Genomic DNA, 22,681 nt, shown 5'->3' on the forward strand with positions numbered 1-22,681 from the left:
CCGACAGCTGCGCATTTCCCAAGAGCGCGCAACGCACCGCCGCGACCCGGGACTCTACGCAGCGACACGCGCGCCCCGAGCGATGCTCGGCTGCGCGCTTCCTTCCCAAAAGTTCGCCGCAGCTCTTCAAAGCGAGTTGCGAGAAGAGAAGCGTCACGCGGCTCCGACTCTTTAAAAAGAGAAAGTTTCGAGGAGGGAAAGTGAGACGCCACTAGAAACGCTACACAAGAACAATAATAACAATAGGAGGGGGTGGGAGCAAGCCGTGGACAGCAAGGAAGTCCCCGCCGAATCCAATCCCCTCCCCTCGCCGCCCAACTGGAACCCGTGCCTCGACTTCTGGGGCGACGACCCCCGTCCCTCCCCCCGACCCTAAGTCGGAAGGGTGTGTGTCGAGGTGGGGGGGATGCCGGTTTTCAGCCGGGGGGGGCACCCCGGTGCAAGCTAATGGTCCCTAAGGCAGGCAGGCAGGCAGTCGGCGACATCTGGGGACTCATGCGCCCCCCCCCCCCCCCGGGGGTCCCCCCTCTCCAAGTGCGCGCGCGTGCTTCCCGGCTCCCTCGCCTCGCTGCGGGTTCCTGGTTGGATCATTTAGGTTAATCCCAGGCAGGGAGAGAGGGCGGAGCGAGGGCGGGCGGGCGTCCGAGGGCGGCTTCAAAGGGTATTTCAACTTGCCGGAGCTCCGCCCCCTCCTCGCTCGGAGCCGCGTAACAACAACAACTCGGCGGCGGCGGCCAGAAAGAGCGAGCGACGGCGAGAGCGCCAGGCTGAGACCCGCGCCGGCCGCCGGCGGAGAAGAGCCCGAGGAGCGAGAGCTGACGCCGCCCAGCGGGCCGCCTTCCCCGGCTCCCTCGCCCTGCCAGAGCGCCGCCACTTTCGCCTCCGCGGCCGCCGGGACCCTCGGCCCGCCCGCGCCCACCCCACCTCCTCCTCCGCGCTTCTTGGGGGTCCCACCTCCTCCTGCCCCCCCTTTCGGGGGTCTTTTCCGCCGGGGCGCCCAACTTTTCGCCCCCCCCCCCGTCTGTCCTTTCGCCTGGAGGGGGGGGCCGCGGCGGCGGCGGCCTCGGATGTGACCATGGCCGTGCCGGCTCCTCTCCTCCCGCCCAGCCAGCTGGTGCCCCCGCAGCCGCCCGTCTCCACGTCGGCCGCCTGCACCGCCACCACCAGCACCGCCTCGGCCGCCTCGCCGCCCGCCGGCGCGCCTTCCACGGCCGCAGCAGTCGCCGCAGCCGCAGCCGCCGCCGCCGCAGCAGCAGCCGCCGCCTCCTCCTCTTCGTCGGGGAGCAGCAGCAGCAGCAATAGCAGCAATAGCAGCAGCCTATTCCGGCCGGAGCCCGGCGTCGCAGCAGCAGCACCGGCTGCAGCGGCGTCGGGAGCCCCTTCCAGCGGCGGCGAGAGCGGCTGCAGCGGCGGCTTGGGCGCTCCCAGCGCGGCCGGCGGCGTCGTCGGAGGCTCGGCCGTCGGGCCGTCGGCGGGAGGCGTGGTGGGCGTCGGCGCGGCGGGCTCCGGGGCCGGCGTGCCGGGCAAGCCGGTGTACTCGACGCCGTCGCCCGTGGAGAACACGCCGCAGAACAACGAGTGCAAGATGGTGGACCTGCGCGGCGCCAAGGTGGCCTCGTTCACGGTGGACGGCTGCGAGCTGATCTGCCTGCCGCAGGCCTTCGACCTCTTCCTCAAGCACCTGGTGGGCGGCTTGCACACGGTCTACACCAAGCTCAAGCGCCTGGAGATCACGCCCGTCGTCTGCAACGTCGAGCAGGTCCGCATCCTCCGCGGCTTGGGCGCCATCCAGCCGGGCGTCAACCGCTGCAAGCTCATCTCCAGGAAGGACTTCGAGACCCTCTACAACGACTGCACCAACGCCAGGTGAGCGGGCGGCGGACGGGGCTGGGCTGGACGGGGAGCCGGGCGCACGTCGGAACCCGCCGCCCCGCGAACTCGCGCGCGGGCCAGTCGCGGCGCGCTTCTGCCGAGGGGGACACGTGTTCCGAGATCCCCCCCCCCCTTCAATTCATCCTCCCCGAGCGGGGTGGGAAAGTTCCCGAGACTTCCAGCCAGAGCTCGGCTCGACGGGGCGGGGGAGGACTTCGCCGGGCCTTTCTCCCTTCACAGCGTGTCTTGGGCTGCCCTTTCCTCGGGTCCCGTTCAGACGTGACGCTTCCCACGAGTGCCCCGCCGCAGGGTGCTGGAGCCGAACGCGCTCCCCGGGCATGCCCAGTCAGTTCCTGCACCGGAGGGAAAGCACTTTGCACATGGGCAGAAGCACTTGCCCTTCCCCTCGGGCTAAAAGTTTCCAAGCTTTGGAAAAGTTAGAAATGCTAAAACGCCCTCTGCCTGCACTCTTTCTTTCGAGGACGACTTCATTTTTTTTTAAGATTCACCCCAGAGCCTTCCCCTTTTCTCTAATGTCTGCCACTATAATTAGTCTGATATGCCAGGCGGAAAGGAAGAGGACCTGGGGTTGGGTTAGCTCTGGGATGGGGTGGGGGGACCAATATCCCTAGAATGGTGTGCATTCAGGGGTATCTCCTGCTGGCAGGGACAGTGAATTCTAGGTTCCAGGCACCTGTTTTTAGGATTCTGTCCCAATGTGGGTTTCCCCCTAAACTCTCTTCAGCCTGTGAGATGTAATCTACAATCCCTTACTTTACACCCTTTAAATATGTGTGCTTTTATACTGATGGTTTAATCCTGGAAGGGTTTGAAGAATCGGCTCATGCACGGCGTGGGAGTTATTGAAGGTTTCTTCATTTGGGATAAAGGGCTTATTACCGCTTTGGAGTCTAGGTGCAGTCTAGTGTGGGAAAGTTTGAGCAAACTTCTTCCTTTTTTCAGAGACTGCTAATGATCATCTTATAACAGTGCTTTTCAGTTCCGGTTCTCTCTCTGTCCCAAAACGGAGCCTCAGACCCCCTGGATGGCCAGAGAGGGAACCCCTTTTTCCTACAGAGTGAATAGGATGAACCCTAAACTGTCAAGGAAAAGCTGACCAAGTAGACCGAACGTCCATCTAAGCATTGAAGGGATAATTTACCTAAAGGGAATTTAAAAATAATGCAGTCACTTAGATGCCATAAATCAAATAGGTGTTCTGATTTACATGTTTTCTAAGCATGCATTGCTGAAGGTGTTCAAACTTATTTATCTGTGCCACATTGTTGTCATACCTGGGTCCATAATCCAGAACCTCTGGCCATTCTCCAGAAGGTATACCTGTTTAGAAAGTGGGCATCAGTTGTGAAATGGACTCTTTCCTGAAGAGCTGCTGGGCTCTTGGCTGGATTCTTCATGCGATGGGAATTAAATATTTAGGCTGTTTGGTTGACACCCTAAATATTAAATGATTTGCTCATCAACCAACCCCAGTACACAGCTGTGAGCTTCAAAAGTCACTTTTGGCCCCAGGCTAATTGCAAGAGATTGAGCTTGGATGTTCACATGTTTGTTTATGTTCAGTTGTTCCTGTTTTATTTTTAAGCCTGGTTTGTTTCTTAAGCCAAGCTTTAAGAACAAACCAACAAAAACGCTTGGGGACAGGCACAGCATAAATGAGACAAACCAGTTGAGTTATCGTTGCAAACGCAAGCGTGTCCTCATTAAAACCTCTCAAACCAATTTAAATTAAAGAGTAGTACGTAGAAGCTTGGCTTTAGGGTTCCATCCGTGTTTCTTTTAATGAAAAGTGCAAGTTGTTATGCTAGGATGTGTGGCTGTTTTCCTGGGAATAGATCCGATATTCAGCATGAAGGGTAAAGTGCCTTTGGTAACACGTGTTGGTCTTTTCTGTTTAGTTTTGAGTCTCTCTCCCTATTAGTCTAACCCTGCAGTCTTCAATTACCTTTTGGATGCAGGTAAAATAAACTGGCAACAGATTCCATTAGATGCTCAAGGACCAAACCTTTGGGGTTTTTTAACCAGCAAGGCAGTTCTGCTTGTTCTTTTGCTATTTAAAATGGTGACTGACAGCCTTTCATGCCTCTTCTGGATCGAAATCGGTCTCTGTTCTTTGGGGTAACAGTTGATTATCTGGAGTCAGCCCTCTTTTCGATCCAGAAACCCTCGGCTAAACTGAAGATTGTGCAAAGGGCAATTGGGCAGGGAATTTGGGTTTTTGGGGGTACGCTACTGGTTTATCTGGCATTTAACTTCTGAGACAACTCAGAATCCTGGTTTCATAATTCTTCTAACTCCAGTCTGGCATTTGAGAGTAGGGAGATTATTTGGGAATAGAAGATCTCTTGCTTGGCCAATTAGAGATTAGCTAACAAGTGAAACCAGAAAGGGAAACTGGTAGGGGGGGAGGGGGGGAAGAAGGGTGTAGTGGAGTAGATTTGTCTGGTTGGGATGTTGTGCATCGTGTTAGCATGGTCAAGCTGTGTTGTCTAAACATGTGAACAATGTTCTCCTTGGCGAGACACCTATGCTCCACCTCTCTGACCCACCTGTTTTCCCTAGAAGGAAGCCGGTCAAAGGAGGATCCTGTGAAATCCTCCATTTGACACAAGGGTGGGTGGGTGGGTGATGGGGAAGAGAAGGGCAAGTGATGGTGCCTGATCATACAGGGCATCTCCACAGTGGGACCAATAAGCTACCACCAAACCGAAAGTTCAAGTCCAGCAGCGTTACGCCCAATTTTAGGGAGGAAAAAAGGACCTTGATTAGTTAGAAAGTCAAGAACACTTCTGTGTAACTTTCCCCCTAACATTTCTGAAAGTTGAGAGCTATCTTGCTCACCTGTTATTTAAGCACATTTTTCTCTTTCTGGTGCTGCATAAGCCTTACCCATTAACAATTTGAGCACAATGAGTTGGAATAGGAGAGGGGCAAGAGACACTGTTGAACTTTTTCCTGGTTTTGGTTTGGGATTGGGGATTAAGGGAGCTAGCACCCGAATATCAGTGTAAGTACAAAACCATCAATCTAAGATTTGCAGATTTGACACTGCGGGTATATCAACAGAACTTTTTTCTATACTGCGGCTTAATTTATACGAGCCATTAAAGACAAGGGTGTTTTCACGCGAGTCCTACACTCAGATTTATATAAACCTATAGCATGAACCGAAAGAGGTAGTTTAGTAACTTCCAGGCAGTCTTGGGTTCTTTCTCTGTTGTAATCAAGTTTATCAAAGGATTATTAATGTAGATAACTGTCAGTCTGAGAAATGGTTCCTTCTATGAACTGAGCAAAGAAGTTAATGGGGGGAATAAAAAAAACATGGACAAGCAAAGGTTTTTAACAAGCTTCTGTCCAAGGGATTCCTCATGACTACATTTCTTTTTGATATTTGTTCCGGTTTTCAGCGATGAATAGCAGAGTAGTAATTAATTACTCTACCTGTCCAGTAATGTGCATTTCTACCCCACAAGCTAAATGAACCCAGGGTGGAAATTGCCGGGCTCTCTCATCACTGAATTAGTTTTTCTCTAAAAGCATCTTTCTGGTTTTCTTTAAAAAAAGAAGGAAAAAAATAAAGAAAAAGAAAAGAAATGACAATTATATGGGGGAGAGATAACATGTTAATTTAGAAGCAGTAAACATCTTGTTCTGTATATGTCTCAGCAAACTGACAACCCAGAAAAAACAGGGTTTTGTTTTGGTGTGTGTGTGTGTGCCATTGGTTGTGAGAGAGTTGATGAAGCTAACGATTCAGTTAAGGCTAATATACTGTTTAATCAAATGGCATTTTGAAAAAGCTATTAATTTGTTTTGAATAATAATCTAATTTGGTTCCCCTTGAATGTTTTGATTCATTAGTCATCAATTGGAATGGAGCACTTACAACAGCTTTATCCGTATAAAAATTGACATCTTTTAAGGAGGAGTGATCGTGTAAGCTCTATATCCCAAGTGACTGATATGTTGTACCTTATTTAAGCAAAAAGTGGTTTGTCTCCGTGTACAGATACTCCCCATGATGTAAGAATATATCTGAATATTAATAGGAACTGATTAGATCACCCCCAATGCCCCTGAGTTCGTGTGCTGTTTGAAAGTAATTTGATGGTAACTTCTTATAAGATTGTTTAGACTTTGCGTGTTTATTAGCTGCGTATTTATTAGCTATTGCGAGGACACTTAAGGTGGAAAGGCAGTTAACATACATTCCAAATGAAATAAATAAAAACACCCTTTTAATATATTGTTGCAAAGAGCTGTACCTCCCAGTTCAGAACTTTCCTAGAATACCAGATAAGCATGTGTGGTTTTTATTCTCAGATTCTTTTCGCCCTCCCAAATCCAGATCATTGTATGAAATGTATATCTTCTACGTTGGTATACGTTTTAGACAAGTGCATGCCCAAAATGTGTGCACATGGGGTTTTCTCTAGCTTTGCTTGGCGTCACCACTGCAACATGCCTGAAGGGGATGAGTCTGATTTAGTCCCGTCCCCCCCCATTTGTAACGATCTACCTCCGTTTGCTTATAAAGCAGTGGACAGTGGTCTGAAGTCCCCTGGGAAGGATGCGGTTTAAAGCATCCAGATAATCCTCGGGTGGGGTTGGCCAAGTGTGACTCCAAAGGTGTGGAAAAGTTAACTAGGAGATCTGCTGAAGAACTGGCAGGGCCTGGAACAGGGGGAAGAAAAGAGAAAGATCTGTGGAAAACACGAGAAGTTGGCAAAATTCAAACAGGCAGGTCAGTCCATAGCTCCTGTATGCCCCAAACATTTGGATTTAAGCCAGCTTCACAGCTGAGTCTGTCTATGGAAGCCAGTCCTATTGAAAGAGCTCTCCCCACTAAGCTTGTTTTGGGGCTGCAGCCTTCATCATCCCCCCCCCCCAATCCCACCAGTCGGAAAGTCTCCCGTTTTAAGTCCCCGACTCTGAATGCTGTGATTTAATTAGCGTTGTGGATCGGAGACGGCCTGTCAGCTTGCTTGAATGATGGCCGGAATGAAACCGCAGCGTGCCATGCAGCTAACCCCCCCCCCCCGTTAGTTCTTTGAAAGCTGGGTTCGCCGAACATCCTTGCCCTGGAGGTCTGCCACGAGAGCCCTCTTCTTTCAGGCCCCCCCCCCTTCGCCTGGCATGGCTTGTCTTTTGGATCAAGCTCCCTTAACCTTTGCCTGATCTTACAAGACGCCGTTCAATGAGAGCGCTGGCAAAGAAAGTCACAGTGAAGAATTGCTCCCGGCATTGGCAAGGGATCCCAAGAATGAGAACTTCTTTGGGTTTTGTGGCCCAGGGAGATCAGCAAGTTATAAAATAAGGTCTCTTTCTTCCCAAAGCTTTGCTTCTCCTGCATATCCCCCCCTCCCCCCCCAATAATGTAGAGTTTGGGTAGCATTTTATTTTAAAGGACACGCTTCAGTGTAATCAGCTTGCTTTTTTATTTCAAATTTTAAACCTCTGTGTCCCAGGATCACGTTCAAAAGTGGCTTTGATCCTGCAGCATCTCAAAAACCGTGTGTGCATTTTCTCAGTCGGTGTTTTCATATTTACAGGCAGAAGGGCAGTATTTTAAAGGGTAAGGATTGTTGGAAAATCGTTTTCTAAAATACCGTGTGGGATCCAATTTCTTTTGTCGCAGTCCCAATTCTTTATTTTTAGGTGGTGCACGTTTTTTGATAAGTCATTATTTGTTAATGCGGAATATGGTTTTGGAACGGGAACACTTACAAAGCACTACAAACGTCTTAATTTTCATGTGGCTTTTGATTTTCTAGTGGCAGTCCTTCCTTACCCCCCCCCCCCCCAATCCTGTATCTGTCAAATTTGCAAGAATATATATGGCCAAATTAATTGTTGGAGAGGGCCTCAGAATTCCTTCCTGACCCATTCATCTCATTAGTTTAAAGTCATCTAGTTTATATCATCATTTTTATAGCAAGCTTAGCCACCTATACGGTTAATGATAACAGTAGGACCCCGCTTAGGCCAGTATGTGCTTCACAGATATCTTGTGCTTTTCTGTACCCATGTTTCATACGATTTTAAAGACAAATGTGAAATATGGAGGAGTATCCAGGCTTTCCTTGTTGTTATATGGATCTGAACTTACATATAATTCCTTTAACTTTCCATGTAGATCTAAGTCAACATCCTGAGTTCTGAACATTCCAGGTTCTTAGCCTGACATTTAAAAGAAAGAAAAGACCGGATCTTACTGATTTCTTAGCTACGAAACTGGGTGAGAATCCATTTCAATCAGAAGCATGGCAGTTTTCTCTGTTGTGGTCTGGAACATTCAGAAGCAGAGCTACGCAGCATCGGCTTGTGCTGGCGAGCGATTAAAAACCTACCAATGCAATGTGCAGGTTTCCTTTGAGCGATTTAAACGTTTGCGGTGCCTGTTTTGTGTGCGAAGCCAAGGGGCGCTAATGGGGCGCATCACATTTTGAAACAGCTGACAACAACAAAAGTTATTTCCTTACCCCCCCCCCTTCTTTCTCCGTAATATTGCTCTTGTGAAATACTGGGCATTTCCCAACTCTGTATCTTCGTTGTCTGAGATCTGTTGCCTATGAGCAGCGCATGGTTTGTACCCTATGGAGGGGGTGGGGGCGGAACTGGTGCATGATAGACATGGTTTTAAGAACGGTTGTTCTTTCTGCCTGGGACTGTGTTATTGATTTGTACAGTTAGCGTCGCCGTATGTTCTAGCCGGCGAGTGGCTTTTTAAGGATGGTCTCCGCATTGCAAGAAAGCGTTGCCTTTGATGTGATATTTCTTACTGTGTGAAGACAACCATGCAGCAAAGCTTGTTCGCTGCAGCACAACAGGGACAAGAGCCGGTCAATCATGGTACTTCTCAAACATTCGCGCTGTCAGTTTGAAGACACCATGTTGGTGCAAGTGGTACCAAGTTTCCCTGGCTGATAATCCCTTAGTTACCTAAAACCCGACGCCATCCCCTTTCATGGCATAAGCTGTGGTCCCATGCAGATCTTTTGCGAGTAAGTCCTCTGAATGGAACCATGCCTCACCAACTACCTTCAGAGCTGCATATTGAAATGACACCCGATTTGCTCTGCGAATTCCAGCTGGCTGGTGATCCCTGGCTTCAGGGAAGTATGTCTGGCCTTAACCAGGGACGGGATGTTTTCAGTCCCAGCCCCTATGTGGTGGAATGTGCTCCCGGAGGAAATCCTGGCCCTGTTAGAACTGGTACAGTTCCGCAGGGCCTGCAAGAACGAACTCTTCCACCGAACTTTTGATTGGGGCCAAACTTTTGATTGGGGCCCACAGGGAGACATCTAGTCGGGGGATTTATGGACAGTGAATAACCAGGAGGCTGCTACGACTTAAATGCTGCTTAACTTACTACTTATTGTTTTTACTATGTTTTTATATTGTAAATGTTATGCTGGTTTTAATTATTGTTAAATGTAGTTGTATGAACTGCTCTGAGCCAAGGCAGTGTAGAATTTTTTAATTTTTAAAAAAATAATAAAAGGTGGACAGTCCAAATGTAGCTGTAGACCAGATATTAAAGATTTCCTAAATACTGGCCTCTCCGATAGGAGTCAGTTCCAAGGAAAACAAATCTGTAGATATTTATTGAACCACCTTGCTGTTGTAATATACACAACACAAATACTTACTGGCTGGATCCAAAGGAACGAAATCCGAAGTATCGATGCTGTTAGAAACTTTGCTTATTCTGACAAATTGTGTGCATGTATGTTTAGAAATAGGTCTCACCAAGATCAGGAAGGTGTACTCGGGAGTAAATATGTCTTGAATTATTTTTTCCTTCCCTCTGTTATAGTTTGGTGTAGTGGTTAGGAGTGCAGACTTCTAATCTGGCATGCCGGGTTCGATTCTGCACTCCCCCACATGCAGCCAGCTGGGTAACCTTGGGCTCCCCACAGCCCTGATAAAGCTGTTCTGACCGGGCAGTGATATCAGAGCTCTCTCAGCTTCACCCACCCCACAGGGTGTCTGTTGTGGGGAGAGGAAAGGGAAGGCGACTGTAAGCCGCTTTGAGACTCCTTCAGGGAGAGAAAATAGGCATATAAGAACCAACTTTTTTGTCAGTAATATCAGGGCTCTCTCAGCCTCACCCACCTCACAGGGTGTCTGTTGTGGGGAGAGGAAAGAGAAGGCGATTGTAAGCCGCTTTGAGACTCCTTCAGGTAGAGAAAAACGACATATAAGAACCAACTCTTCTTCTTCTTTTACAGATAAATGTTTACCAAGGTCAGTTTTTAGAACTCAGTTATGTTTTTATGCGTATTTGATGAATTTTTACACTCTGCATCTTGAGTCATAGTTACAGTTGGGCTCGAAACTCAAGTTCTGCTACTTAATTCAGTTTTGGATTGTATTGACCATAGTGGATTCGTTCAGTTTAGAATAAAAGACTTCACACTAATTTTTGCAGGATAACACGGAATCAGTGTCTCTTTAAAGAAAAAAATATTGGTGCATATGCTATTCTGATTGTCTGATCGTCAAAACTTTAAAAGTATTCTAACAGTTTATTCCCAAAATGTGAATGCAGAGAGACACTGCGGTGTAGTGGTTAGACTTGTTTATCATCTGACATGTGTATAGTGTAGTCAGGCAATCAGAGGATTGTCGAGCAGCAAGGTAGGGGATGTTTGGAGAAGGTTTGCCATTGCCTGTCTTCACGTCCTGACTCTAGTGTCTTTTGGAGGAAATACCGCTCATACCAGCCAGGGTCAACCTTGCTTAGCTTTCAAGATCTTCCAAGATCGGGCAAGCCTGGGCTATCCAGGTCAGGGGTAGTTTCTAGAGCAGCCTTTTTCGACCCTTTGCTCATGGAGGAGCTCCAGAAATAATTTCTCAAAGAGCCCTGGAAGTCATGTCAGCTGGCTACTCATCCCAGCCTACTCTACCTGGAAGTAACATTTCACCAGAAGTGACATCACCACTGGTGCTAGAAGGTTGGCTCAAGGAGGACTGAGGAGGAAGGGACAGGAGGCCATTTAATGTGGGAGTAGGCATGCAGACTCCACCCCCTTCCAGGTGCAGAAAGCCTGAGAGAACTCAAGCTTGGGAAGGAGGAGGGGCGCAGTGGAATTGGCTGGTTCTCTTGGCTGATCCCACTAAGGCAGATGGGGAAAGGCCACAGACCCATGCTGGAGCTTCCACAGCCCCCCAGGGGTCCACGGATCCCTAGTGGGAGTCACTGGGTTACAGTGTTAGAGTAGGATCTAGGAGACCCAGGTTTGAATTCTGTCTTGGCCATGAAAGCTCGCTGGGTGACCTTGGGCCATTCACACATTCCCAGCCTAACCTACCTCATCGAGTTGCTGTGAGGATTTATAAAAGAAGAAAAACTGATGTGAGCTGCTTTAGAAAGACAGGGTACGGAGGAATTAGATATTGATGTAACGATAGGGATAATAATTCTTGCCTTTCACTGTGTGGAAACGCAATGACCAGGGATGTAGGCAAAAGATAAGCTGTTTCCAAATAATCTCTCTTTTATAGGTGGCTCAAGTACCAACCTTAATGTGAGATGGACTGCATCTGGAATTCAGATCCTTAGATTTCTCTTTCTGAATGATTCCCATTGGCATCAGTCAGCTTGTGTTGGTCCTAGCCTTTGGTATTCTGCTTGATACGGAGGGCTTTATTTTGGTGAACCGTTCCGCAGCTTCAGGTTCCATTGGAACGTCTTTCTAGGAGGATAGATTTTCGCATGCTTGTGGTGTTGCATGTTTTCTTTCGCAAAAACATTTGCTTGGTAAATAATCTGGCGCTATAAATTATTGTTTGATTGTAGCCAAAGGCACAATGGACAGCTTGCTTTTGTAGGCAAGGGTGGTTCTACAAAAAAAGAAAATTGTTTCTAATATCTGTGTGTTTCCAGGAAGAAATCGTCCTCAGATCTAGAAGCCAGATGTAATTTCCTATTGCACTGCACGCTATTAGGAAATTCGGTCTCCTTTAAATATGTGAACTACTTTAATCACAAAACCCATTTCCTCTTTCTTTCCTCTGCCTTTCTAGGTTGATGATCCAGCTGACCCATCCTGATAGATCCTGACACTGTGCGTAGCCCAACATGTGATTGGCCTTGAGTCAGGATTTCAGGGGCCAAAGTTTGCTTAGCACTTTTAGGGCAGATGGGACTGAAATTAAAGCTCCTCCGAGCCATCACTGTAATTTGACCTAACAGCTGAAGACTCACTTTTGCTCTATGACTCCGCTTGTCCTTTGGCCTTGGCTGGGGGTATATTTGAGGGGAGCCTCCCACAGTCAAAGAATGAGATGGCAAAGAGGAGACGAACCTGTAGACTGCAGTCACCTTTGGATGCTCTGCCTCAGTTCCCCCTGCCTTCTGAAGCTAGATGGGTGGCAGACTAAGAAAGGGCCTTTTGAGTCGTGGCACCAAAACGTTGGAATTCCTTCCCCAGAGATCAGATTTATTAATACAGTGAAAAGCCAGCAGATAAAATATGTTTGATCATTACCGTACATCAGCTAAAAAGGACAATATCGATGGTAAAATATAAAAGTATGGCAACATTAAAGTTTCCTGCTATGTCCGACTAAAACTTTCTATTTTCTAGATGCTAGAAAGCAAACTTTTTGCCACTTCATTTGAGAACGACTTCGACCTGTCATCCAAGCAGACTCTCAGTAGGCTCCTCCGCATATTTCAAATAGCTTTCCAAGGGCTTAAAGTGAGACATTACCAGTTACTTTCTTTGTGCCTCGTAAACTGTGCTGTGAAACAAAATATGGGAAATGGTCCCCACCATTTCTGGCCTCCCCAGGGAGATTCATCTGTCTCCCTCTATTGCCATTTTTTTGCCAAGCTTTGGTTTCATCTATCATGACCTCCATTAATGGTTGCTGGCCTGCCTCCTGGTTTTTATTTGCTCAGATTCAGGCTTTCTCAACCAGGGTTTCCTGAGGGCCCTGGAAGGGTTTCCTGAATGGGTGGGAGCTAATTTTGTATAGATTTTTAAAAATGTGTTAAATGTTTATTGGGCAATATTCATTCATTCATTCATTCATTCATTCATTCATTCATTCATTCATTCATTCATTCATTCATTCTCATATTTCTATACCACTCTTCCCTATGGCTCTGGGCAGTTTAAATTAAACATTGTGGAATGCTTACATGGAATATTATAATAATGTAATAAATAACAATCATAACATAACATAGCTTAATATAATAATATAACATGACAACTAGAACAGTGTTATTAACCGAACAACAATGACAATCCCTGGGCAGGTCAGATTTGTCAGTCATGGAAGGGAATGACCATATGTGGTCATGTCAACCTGTGCCCCCTGCCCAAAATGGCCAATGATGAGCCTGGAGGGGGTGGGGAGGGGCTGTGCCCCAGGTGGGCACATAAACAGCTGAGCTTCCGAAACATATTCTGCATGATTGTGTCACTTCTGGTGTTTCTCAAAGCCTGAAAAATGTTTCAGGGGTTTCTCAACAGTAAAAAAATTGAGAAAGTCTGGCTCGGATGTTTTTTTAACATTTGCTGCTCTGCAGATCCACTGGGTGGAAAGGCAGCACAAAAATATTTCAAGTAATAATGTATTGTACTTGTTGGTATATCCTGTTGGTTTATAATTGAGAGGATTTTTTAAAATCCTGTTCAAGGGAATGACTTTCCTATGCAATAAAAATGCATATCAATGCAATGGTTTGTGTATGTACAGCATGGTTTTTGAGCCGATATAGCTTTCCTAATTCAGCTTTTTTTTTTTTAATTTGAGAGAGGTATATTTAAACTGCAGTTCCCTTTCAGATGTAGATTAAACCGAATTAATATCTTGGGGTGGTTTGATACTCAACAACAGCTGCGAATTCTATTTGTGTCTGTCAAGGCTTTAAGGAGAAGGTTATAATACTGTTTAGAGGTGGGTGTTGCTAAACAAAAAAAACAACTTCAGTTTCTGTGGGGACAGGATTTTTATTATACTGGAAATGAATATGGTGGGATGGTTGGTAGAGTGGGATCTATCAGGGGCAGACTTGTAGGTTTTCAGAGCCTGGTATTGAAAGAGAGCATCATAAATATTCTTGCCGCTTTGTGGCTCCATTTGTATGTCGCATAGTGTCCGATCCAGCATGGTATAATGCAGGGGTAGTCAAACTGCGGCCCTCCAGATGTCTATGGACTGCAATGCCCATGAGCCCCTGCCAGCAAACGCTGGCAGGGGCTCATGGACATTGGAGTCCATGGACATCTGGAGGGCTGCAGTTTTACTACCCCTGGTATAATGGTTAAACTAGCCTTTTCCAACTTATTTATTGTTGAGAAACGACTAAAACATTCTTCAGGCTTCAAGAAACCCTGGAAGTAGCACAATTGTGCAGAACAGGGTTGGGAAACATAGGTATGTACATACCTACCCGGGGCCCCTCCCCTTCCCACCTCCTCTTGGCCCATCATTGGCCATTTTGGGACGGGGGTGAGATGGGTGGGTCGACAAGATCATATGTGGTCATATCACCCAATACACGTTGAACACATCTTTAAAAATATGTAAAGATTAATTAACTCCCACCCATTTCCCAGGACTGTCCAGAAGCCCCAGGTTTCACGAATCCACGGTTGACAAAGCCTGGACTAGGATCTGAGAAACCCAGGTTCGAATCCCCACTCTGCCATGGAAGCTTATTGGGTGACCTTGGCCACTCACCCACGCTCAGCCTAGCCTATCCCACAGTATCTCCAAGATAAATTGGGAGGAGAACGGTGTAAGCTGCTTTGGGTCCATTTTGGGAAGCAAGGAAGAATATAAATTTAGTAAATAAATGATAAAGTCAACGTACAATCCCAAGTAGGTTTATTCAGACTCCTACTGCATGGGGTTTACTTCCAGGAAAGAGTTCATAGGATGAGGCTGTGTATTTCTGGGTGTAAGCTTGGCTTGAAGCTAGGACTGCGCATGTATCTTGCTCTGTCTGTCCTCTTGCACAGAACGTGATAATAAAAGTATGTTGATTTAAAACTTCCTTCAGTTTCCTTAGAGATATGCCTACTGCCATTTGGGTTACTTCCCTTCTTCTAAATGGGGGTTCCAAATCTGGGCTCAACTCTGATTTAGGGCCATGGTTTGTGGAAGGGATCATAACTCTGGTTAAGTTGTGATAATCACAGGTGAGTACTTTAAACCAGAACTCCTCTATTGTGCACTAAAGAACTAGGTGCCTGTGTGGTCTTGGTTACAAGCTCATTGCATGCCTGTTCAGCTTAATTGTTGTGTTAACGTGATGCCTGAACCTTCCCTGTGCATGCTTCAGCCTTTGTTATCTGAAGGAAGCATTTAAATACATTTCTTCAGCCTTTTCAAAATAACAACTGCTGAAGACCTCACCATATGGGTGTGGGGGAAAGCTTGTTATTTATTTTAAAAGTTTGTTAGCCAACTTTTTTCAGAATAGAGATCAAGGCAGCTTAGGACACAGACAAAATACAGAACATAATAAAGATTTTAAAACACAGATTAACATCACACTTCACCTATGCTGGTAAACCACTATAGCTTGGTGTAGTTGTTAGGAGTGCGGACTTCTAATCTGGTGAGCCAGGTTTGATTCCCTGCTCCCCCACATGCAGCTACCTTGGTGACCTTGGGCTCACCACGGCACTAATAAAGCTGTTCTGACCAAGCAGTGATATCAGGGCTCTCTCAGTCTCACCCACCTCAAAGGGTGTCTGTTGGAAGGCGACTGTAAGCCGCTTTGAGACTCCTTCGGTTAGAGAAAAGCGGCATATAAGAACCAACTCTTCTTCTTCAGTACTATCAGGGCTCTCTTAGCCCCACCTACCTGATAGTGTGTCTGTTGTGGGGAGAGGGAAGGGAAGGCAACTGTAAGCCACTTTGACACTCCTTTCGGTAGAGAAAAGCAGCATATAAGAACAACTCTTAAGAAGCAGAAGCCTGGGCTTTTAAAACATTTATACTGTGCTTTACACTACCTGAAGGAGTACAGCAGTTAACAAGCACCTTTCTCTTCCTTTCACCACAACCAATACCCTGTAAGGTAGGAGGAGCTCAGAGAGCTTTAAGAGAATTGTGACTAGCCCAAGGTCACCCAGCTGGCTGCCTGTGGAGGAGTAGGTAATCAAACCTGGCTGACCAGGTTAGAGTCCTCCACTCCATAACCACCAAACCAAGCAGTCTGTCTATTATTATTATTATTATTATTATTATTATTATTATTATTATTATTATTATTATTATTATTATTATTATTATTATTATTATTTAATTTTCAACTTAACCAAATGTGATCTGTCTTCAACTGCCCATCTTCAGCTGCCTCCGAAAGATGGACATTGAGGGGGCCAGATGCACTTCCCTAGGGACGTTGTTCCATAATTGTGGGGCTACCTCCACAAGGGCCCTTATGTATCTACCAAATGAGCTTTTTTGAATGATTGGCCAGTCAAGAAGCATTTCCCCATGACCTTAATTCCCAGTCAGGAACATATGGGAAAGGACGGTTCTGTAGAAGACTTAGTGCCAAGCCATGTATGGCTTTAAAGGTAAAAAATGACACCTGAGCAGGTCAGTGGCCCTTGGAATTGCTGTAGTATCAAGGCCACATGATTCTGAGCAGTATTCTAGCTCAGCACAGTCTTCAAAGGGTAGTCCCAAATAGAGTATGCAGTCAATTTACAAGGAGTACTGTCCAGTGCTAATAAACCTTGCTTTTGCTAGACATGAAGAGAATGCTCTGGATTACCCGCTTGCAGCTGTGTCCTGCGGGCCGCAGCCCGGTGCCGGGCCGCGAAGGTCATGGCGCCGGACCGCGGCTCCCTCTCCCCGCCCCCGCCCCGCAGTAAAAAACTTCCCAAGCCACAAGCTTGCGGCCCGGGAAGCTTCTTACTGCGGGAGGGTGGGGAGAGGGAATCAGGGCCGGGCTGTGCCCGTGCAGGCCGCGCCCGCGGGTGCGGCCCGATGCGTGGGCGCGGCCCGCGGGGCGCGCCTCGATCCGCGGGCACGGCCCACGGGCGCGGCCCGTTGTGTGGGCGCGGCCCACGGGCGCGGCCCGTTGTGTGGGCGTGGCCCACGCGGGTGCGGCCCGATGCCTTGCCGGTCCCCAGCCACAGAAAGGTTGGGGATCACTGTTGCATGGGACCATCTGTAGAGTTTGGACAACATTACTCATTGTCACACTTAAGATATCCTGCTAACCTTCCAAGGAACCTAAATTTCCCCTAACTCTCCCCCCCCCTTTTGATTTTTACACTCACAGCTTACAAAACTCAGAATGGGTTTGCAAGACACATAACTCCCATAACTCATGTAAAGACAAATTCCTGATGTTGTTGTTCCCCAACAAACACGGGGTCCATGTAATGTATAGATGGGACCCTACTCGCATTTTCAGATTATAGTTTCTGTCGCCAGAAGGGAGAAAAAGCAAACAACTCTTAGATATTTATAAAGCAAGGTTATTTCAGGCAGAAGGCCTAAGCACACCATTGCTATTTCAAACATATGTCAACGCCGTAAAATGAAAAGCAAAGCATTACAGATTGCTCCGAGTACTCAAGAACTAGTCTGCACTTTGTCCAGACGAAGTATATGTTCCACCCCTGTCATCTGCACGCAACACCTTGCTCTGCGTGATCTTGAATGTTCGTCATTTTTAACATATGAGCCCTGCAGGATCAGACCAATGGGCCATCTAGTCCAGCATCCTGTCTCACACAGTGGCCAGCCAGTTCCCCTGGAGGGCTAACAACCAGGCATAGGGGCCGAGGCCATCTCCTTATGTTGCCTCCTGGCTCTGGGATTCAGAGCATTAGTGCCTCAGAATGGGGAGGTTCTCCTCACAATCTCCATTAATCTATCTAATCCCTTTGCAAAACTTTTATTTGCCACATCCTCTGGCAACAGATTCTACATTATGATCACAGACAGCTTGGTATAATGGTTGAGAGCCAGCTTGGTGTAGTAGTTAAGAATGGCAGCCTCCAATCTGGAGAACTGGGTTTATTCCCCTGATTCTCCACATGTAGCCAGCTGGAGGACTTTGGGCTAGTCACAGTTCTCTCAGACCTCTCTCAGCCTCACCTCCCTCACAGGGTGTCTGTTTCCCAGAGAGGAAGGGAAGAGGATTGTAACCCAATTTTGGGTAATAAAAAGCGGGGTACAAAATACAGCTCTTTCTAAGGAGACCCACTTACTAAACCAGTGTGACTTTCAAACCACATTCTAGGGGAAATTTGCTGGCAGGGGCTCATGGGAATTGTAGTCCATGAACATCTGGAGGACCACGGGTTGACTACCCCTGCTCTAGGGTACTGTGAGAGCTCCCTAGGGGTTACACAGCCTTTCCCAGAAGTTCAGACGGCTGTTGACGTCACTACACATCACTGGAGGCCACTTCCACTGCTGCTCTGTAGCCCTAGTCCAGGGGTAGTCAAACTGCGGCCCTCCAGATGTCCATGGACTGCAATTCCCAGGAGCCCCTGCCAGCATTCGCTGGCAGGGGCTCCTGGGAATTGTAGTCCATGGACATCTGGAGGGCCGCAGTTTGACTACCCCTGCCCTAGTCCCTTTCCACAGTGGATGGTTGACTGATTGGCTGGTTCTTGTATCTTACTTACCTTCATCCACTTCTCTGAATGGGCATGTCACCACTTTGGGGGTTCCTTGCAGCCCGAAAAATATTTCAGGGGTTTCTGCATGGTCAAAAGAGTGCCCTAGACCGAACAGATTTGTAGGATCCAAACCTGTGTCCTTGGGACACTGCTGGGCTAAGGTGAGAACAGAAACAACAAATGCAATTTCATGCCGTAATGATACGTGTGAATGAATTGAAAGACGGGGAGAGAAGTTGAATGTTCACGTTTTTGTCCTATCCCTTTATATAGCACACAAGAAACCATAAAATATTAATCTTCACAATCCAGGCATCAATCGTGGTATTAAGATTTGGATTGTGGAATGACAAGTAAAAAGATGCTTGAATCTCAAGAACTGGTACTTGAATGGACATGCCTTCAAACAGGCTTTGGCCCTTGAGGAGTGCACCCACAGTTTTATCCACACAGCAGCCCACCTGGGCTGTACGGCAAGAATTCCCTAAACTTCACAGCAAGGCACTCTTTTCAAAAGCCTGCAGAAAAGCAGGGAAACCCTGGGAGGTGAACAAAACAGTCCAATGGCCCGGGGGAACAGAAAATAAACAACACTGCCCCTGGATGAGATAACCTTTGTGACAGTGGCCCTCCCAGGGAGCTGCAGGATGTTGTTAACTAGACTCTGTATCAAGAAACACATCACACTGAAATCGCAAAATGCCATCATCCCATTGCATGCTGCATTGGTCAGACCACACCTGAAGTACTAGGTGCAGTTCTGGAGGCCTCACTTCCAAAAGGACATGGGAAAAATTGAGAAGGTTCAGAGGAGAGTGACGAGGATGATCTGGGGCCCGGGGACTAAACCCTGTGAGGAAACGCTGAGGGACTTGGGAATGTTCAGCCTGGAGAAGAGGGGGATTAGAGGGGGCAGGATGGCTCTCTTCACATCTTTGAAAGGTGGTCACTAGGAGGAGGGCAGGAAGCGATTCCTGTTGGCAGCAGAGGATAGGACCTGAAGTAATGGGTTTAAACTTCATGTCGAATGGTGCCAACCAGATATCAAGAAAAAAAATTTCACATTCAGAGTAGTTCAGCAGCAGAATCAGTTGCATAAGGAAGTGGTGAGCTCCCCCTCGCTGGCAGTCTTCAAGCAGCAGCTGGATGCTTTAGGCCAGTGGTTCTCAACCTGGGGGTCAGGACCACTTTGGGGGTCGAACAACCCTTTCATAGGGGTCATGGCAGGGCAAGCAGCTTGGCTGGGGGGGGGGGCCAAGAGAGAGCTCTGAGAACCATGACTGGCCCAAGATCACCTAACTGGCGGCATGTGGAGGGGGAGCAGGGAATCGAACCCAGTTAGGGACCACCACTCTTTACCACTCCACCAAACTGGCTCACCATTATTGGGAGAGAGCTGCCTGAAAAGCTACTCTCCGTTCCTGCTGCATTGCTAGTTTTGAAGTAAGCACATTTAGGACTGACTGGGTTGTAGAACTTAAAATGGGGGGGCAGTTACCTTTTCATTTTTATGATTTCAACTTTTGGTTCAAAGCATATCCTCACAGATCTAACAGGACTATGACTAGCCCAAGGTCAGCCAGCTGGCTGTGAGTTGAGGAACAACTTTTTGTTGAGGAATAAGGAATCAAACCCATCTTGACAGATTAGAGACCGGTGCTCTTAACCACTCCGCTAATATGGTAAAACGAAGAGGTTAGCAAACATGTTTTACTGCCTCTCCCTCTCAGGCAGTGGTTCTCAACCTGGGGGTCAGGACCACTTTGGGGGTCGAATGATCCTTTCACAGGGGTTGCGGCAGGGCAAGCTGCTTGGCCAGGGGGGGGGGAATGCATCATCTACACAACAGCCTTGCGGGGTAGATCGCGATAGAGTGTTCGTCTGTCTGGAGCAGCGGAAAAGAGCGAGATTGGCATGGTGGGACAAGGGGCAGAACTGAACTGAGAAACCCCAGAAAAAAACCAATTTATATACAATCATGAACAATGGATCTTTGGCCATTGGTCAGTTTCGGTTTAATTTCTGCGAAAGAACACTTGCATAATTTTATGGTTGGAGGTCACCACAACACGAGGAACTGTATTAAAGGGTCGCGGCCTTAGGATGGTTGTCAACCACTGCTCTAAGGCTTAGTAGCATCCCATGACGCAAGGTGTTCTCAACATAATGATCCTGCTTGTTATCCTCATCCATTGGTCTGCAAGTTTTGTGGTCTGAAAGTTTGGTACAAGAAATAGTGGTTAATGATTTGTGAGTGTGATAATGTACCTTATGGTCAACTGAGAGAAGCTTGTTAGCTTGATGTACTGTAGTGGTCAAGAGCAGTGGCTTCTAATTTGGCAAGTCAGGTTTGATTCCCCGCTACTCCACATGCAGCCAGCTGGGTGACCTTGGGCGTGATAGTGCAGAATAGGGTTGGGAAGCATAGCTGTGTACATGTCCACCTGGGGCACCTCCTCTTCCCATCCCCTCCAGGCCCATCATTGAACATTTGGGGAGGGGGGAAGGATTGACATGATGATATATTGTCATGAGGATGTGATGTCATCGGTTCAGTCGTGTCCGACCCTCGGCGATTCTATAGGTAAGTCTTCGCCATGCGCCCCTGTCTCTGACTACTTCTTTTAGTCACATCACCTGATAAATATTTAACAAATTTAAAGAATATATAAAAATTAATTAACTGTCACCCATTAAGGAAACTCAGAGCCGTAAGGAAACCCAAGGTTTTAACGAAACCCTGGATTAGAAAGCCTGCCCTAGTGGTATATAGCTTAGTGCAGGGGTAATCAACCTGTGGTCCTCCAGATGTCCATGGACTACAATTCCCATGAGCCCCTGCCAGCATTTGCTGGCAGGGGCTCATGGGAATTGTAGTCCATGGACATCTGGAGGACCACAGGTTGACTACCCCTGGCTTAGTGAACCTAGAATTCAGAAATTTACTGTCCTGATGAAAATATGTCCTAATTTTTGAGGCCTGTTGCCTTGTGATTGGAGAAGCAAATCTGTTTACATTGCTCTGTCTCCTTTTAGTAGTTTCTTTGTGTGCCACACAAGGCACATTTTTATAATTTTATGTTTATAACCTCACTGGCCGATTAGTCTTGCATTTGCGTGTTGCTGGTGACCTGCATCTGAGAATGCTTGGATGATTAGAGTTGATTAGCGGGTAGGAAGATGGTGATCCTAACAGTGCGGGATGCCTCAAGGCAGAGTAGAGTTCATCTCTTGTTTTTGCTCCTGGCACAAATTAAATTCCCCCCTCCCCCTTCCCATTGTAATTATTAAAATGGGTTGCGTTTGGAAGTTTTAAGGAGGTGCTGTTTTAAGCTTAAAAATAGACCTTTCAGGGTGCAAACTCAGTGGGAGGGTAGGTTAGTTTCTTTGTTACCAAATCCTGAAGCTTGGATCCTATGAATGCAAGTGGAATTGAGCAGGCGGAAAGCAACGTCCCCTATTCCCCTGCTCTCACTGGAGCCGTTTGTGTCCCCCAAACTGTGCTGTGGAACGGTAGCCTGGAAAGAACAGTGTGAGGGGGGGAGATAAATTGGGAGTCCAACAGTGAGTGGGCAGTAGACTTCCAGCTTTCCACGTTTGGGGGAGATGCTGGGCTGGTGGATTGGCACCTTGAAATCCAGGCCTGAAACAAAAACACAGTTGGTTGCTGTGGGTCTTCCAGGCTGTGTGGCTGTGGTCTGGTCAGTTTCATACTTGACATTTCAACAGTCGCTGTGGCTGGTATCTTCCGAGGTATGACATGGCAGGATGGGAATCTCTCCCTGCCCAAGTGTGGCATGTGTGAACAGTGGCTGGGCATTTTATTTACTTCTCGATGGGGAGGGGGTATTTTAATAAATAAAATGCCCAACCACTGTTCACACACTCCACACACTGACACGGAGCAATTCCTATCTTGCCATGTCGTACCTCTGAAGATGTTTGCCACAGCGACTGGCAAAGTGTCCAGGGACCAGACCTGGAAAACCCACAACAAACCAGTTGACTCTGGCCATGAAAGCCCTCGACAATTCAAAAACATGATTCCCACTGAGAGCAAACCAACAGTGGTGAAAGTGCCTGGCCACAAAGAAGGGTTGTAGCTCAGTTGTGGAACATTTATTCTGTACGAGGAAAGTCCCCGGTTCAATCCCTGGTGC

General features: G+C 47.5%; 1 protein-coding gene across 5 annotated transcripts in view; it reads left to right on the forward strand.

Moving 5' to 3' along the window:
• Positions 1–704: 704 nt before the first annotated feature.
• Positions 705–22,681, forward strand: part of DACH1 (dachshund family transcription factor 1) — a 457,015-nt gene continuing 435,038 nt past the window's right edge. For all 5 annotated transcript variants that reach the window (XM_077344000.1, XM_077344002.1, XM_077344004.1 and 2 more), the window contains exon 1: positions 705–1,866. In XM_077344000.1, the coding sequence (XP_077200115.1) occupies positions 1,076–1,866 (791 nt within the window). In that variant the 5' untranslated portion in view covers positions 705–1,075. The remainder of the gene's footprint in view (positions 1,867–22,681) is intronic.

Source organism: Paroedura picta, chromosome 6 (genome assembly GCF_049243985.1).
Source record: "Paroedura picta isolate Pp20150507F chromosome 6, Ppicta_v3.0, whole genome shotgun sequence".
NCBI classification, from domain to species: domain Eukaryota; kingdom Metazoa; phylum Chordata; class Lepidosauria; order Squamata; family Gekkonidae; genus Paroedura; species Paroedura picta.